Genomic DNA, 2,941 nt, shown 5'->3' with positions numbered 1-2,941 from the left:
AGCTTGAGGGCAGGAGAATCTCAATTTCAAGACTACACTGAAAAACTTACTGAGGTCTTGTTTTAAAATGAAACAATATAAAGGACTGGAGAGTTGAGCAATTCTGGGTTTAATCACCAGTGCGTAGGTGGTGTTGGCTGTGGTGATAATGGTAATGGTGGACCTTTTTTGATGAACAGTGTGAATCATCTCAAAATTAGGGCATTAAAATGAAATTCCCATATGGTCAATATCCATTTCATTAGTCTTTCATTCTTTATTGAAAATTCTTTGTAATAAACACCATTACAGCTGTGTTTTGGACCTATTTGGACAATGTTTTTATTTCTTGCTTTTTGCTTAATATAAGAAATTATATTTGCAAATCATCTGTTGAGAATAATTTTGATATGTAGGGAAATTATGACATGAAAAATTATTTTCTCTTTTTATAAAAACTAAGACCACGGAATATATTTTATCTTTTAGTTTGAAAATCTGTCAAGCATATTAAAGCTTCCTGGTAAAAAGACTTTTAATAACATGGATAGAGATTTTTTAGAAAAAAGGAAAAAGGATCTAAATGCCTATTTACAGGTAAGTTCACATTTACTACTGTATTTACCATAGATTTTCATGTTACATATCACACATAGTAGATTTTTGTATTAAAGAATGGGGCTGGAGTTACAGATGAGTGCTGGAAAACATGCTTAGCATACGTGTAGCCCTAGGTTTAATTCCCAGCCCCACCTCAAACTGTAAAAATGAGATAACAGCCACTTCTGAGCAGCATGTTAAATGTTTCAGGCAATGTCTCAGTCATTTATAAACATTATTTCTGCATTTATTGATAACTCAGGAGTTTTTTAGGCACTGATTGTGCTTTTGCATGTTTAGATGAATGCACGGCCATCCCATATTATTGTAATGTACAGGTATTTTATTATGATAGTTAAATGTTCTCAATTTAATGTGTAGTAGCTCTTACTGATGTATCCAAAGCTAGTTGATTTTTATTTCCAAATAGATGTGTATAACTGCCTCCCATGGCCCAGAATGATTATAAGGCTTCTAAAGTGCATTCAAAAGAATGATAGAGCTGAAGGATTATTTCTTATGGGTAGTGTACTGAATATAGTTTTCTTGTAGAATAACAAATGTAACAAGTTACTTGTTACATAAATTGTTAGGACTCCCAGAAATAACTAGTTTATTTAACTAGTTAATGGTTTATGATGTTTTCATATAGATTAGAGAAGGCATCAGCCCAGGTTTATAGTATTCTATTATTTAGCTGCCTATCCTCTGGAACAGGAATCAGCAAACTACAGACTCCAGGTCCCAGCCAGTGTACTGCTCCCCCGCCGAGTATGGGGCATCAAACTCGGGTCCTTGTGCTTACACAGCAGGTGGCAGAACCATTGAGCTAAATCCCCAGCCCCTAACTGCTTTTTACAAAGAGATTTATTGGAGCATATTCACTCCTTTCATTTACTATCCATTGGGGCTTATGTCACAAACAGAATTGAATAGCTGCAGTAGAGGCACCATGGACCTCAAAACCAAAAATAATGAGTGTCTGACTCTTTATAGAAAAATATAGCTGACTCCTGTCTTAGAATTTAGTGAAATTTTGTTGATCATATACTAAATATTTTTGATTGGAAAATTATTTTCTCTTTAGTCTTAAATACTTATAGCTGTGACTAGGTTTGTTTATAACCATTACTGTAATTCCATGTTGTTGTGATTGACTAATTAGATAGAAAAAGTATATTAGTCTCTCATGTTGCTCACCTCTGTCTTCTCTTGATTTAAAACTTATCATCTGATATTGTTTGTTATGACCCTTGTCGAATGTTTTGATTTTTTAAAAAAAGTACCAACTTCAGTTCCATTAAAATCTGTATGATTAGTAGAAGCTTTAGAAAAGGACTACCCCTTTCCTTATCTGATCCCATAATGTAGCTCTTAATTGTGACTATACCCTATATTAGCTCCTAAACTCAGTATGTTACAGGTTGTTGAAAGAACTAAGCTATAATATTAGTATTGTGAAATCATAATTTTGTTTGGAACTTCTTTATAACTTTCAGAAGTTTTTGTTTGGATTATTTTTTGTATTTTGTTTCTAGTCAGTGTTTTAATTTTAGCATTATGTGAATAACAATTTATGTGAATCATCTTAGAGTCAGATATGTGGTCAGAATATATATTAATATCAGCAAATATTTTTGGACAACTTTCACATTAGATGTGCTGAATGTCAAAGTAACAGATAGGAAGGATATGTATAAACTTAATTGTAACCAAGTTACTGGTGACTTTATTTTTAACTGGGTAATTGTTTTTAAAATATAGAACTAAATTCTTTACATTTTTAAGAGATGAAATTATAAGCAATGATTTCTTACCATTATAAAATAACTTTGTATTTCTTCATTAGTTACTATTAACTCCTGAAATGATGAAAGCATGCCCAGCTTTGGCTCACTGTGTATATGACTTCCTTGAGAATAAAGCCTACAGTAAAGGGAAAGGGGACTTTGCTCGCAAGGTAAGCAGACCATTCCATGAGGGTTCTTTTTGGGTCTGGTTTTATAATTTCTTTTGAATAAAATAATTATTTAGATTAAATTTATGTTGTAAAACTAGAAAAAAAATTTAAATGCTCCTTGGCACGTTCATCTTCTATGTGTTAAATGTACTATTGATTACAGTATCTACTGTGTATGAACTATCTTCACATGTGTAAATATTCAGCAAAAGCTTGAAAAAATGAAAATGTTTTGCGGTGGTGCATAAAGAAATGCCTGCCTAACATGGACCACACCGTTTTGTTTTGTTTTTTTATCTTGGTCTAGAGATCAGCTTCTTGTCCACTATACTTTCCTGCCTTTTTTTTTTTTTTAAGCCTTTCCTTAAGAAGGAATTTTTTTTTTTTTTTTTTTTTTTGGAA

At 32.2% G+C, this 2,941-nt stretch overlaps 1 protein-coding gene across 2 annotated transcripts in view; it reads left to right on the top strand.

Annotated features, from left to right (window-relative positions):
• Snx13 (sorting nexin 13) overlaps positions 1-2,941 on the top strand; it is a 120,436-nt gene that overhangs the window by 104,083 nt on the left and 13,412 nt on the right. For both annotated transcript variants that reach the window (XM_010643332.3, XM_033757088.1), the window contains 2 exons: positions 469-576; positions 2,429-2,539. In XM_010643332.3, the coding sequence (XP_010641634.2) occupies positions 469-576; positions 2,429-2,539 (219 nt within the window). The remainder of the gene's footprint in view (positions 1-468; positions 577-2,428; positions 2,540-2,941) is intronic.

Source organism: Fukomys damarensis, unplaced genomic scaffold (assembly GCF_012274545.1).
Source record: "Fukomys damarensis isolate Sample0158 unplaced genomic scaffold, DMR_v1.0_HiC HiC_scaffold_4, whole genome shotgun sequence".
Classification (NCBI taxonomy): Eukaryota; Metazoa; Chordata; class Mammalia; order Rodentia; family Bathyergidae; genus Fukomys; species Fukomys damarensis.
This window is presented reverse-complemented; position numbering and strand designations above follow the sequence as displayed.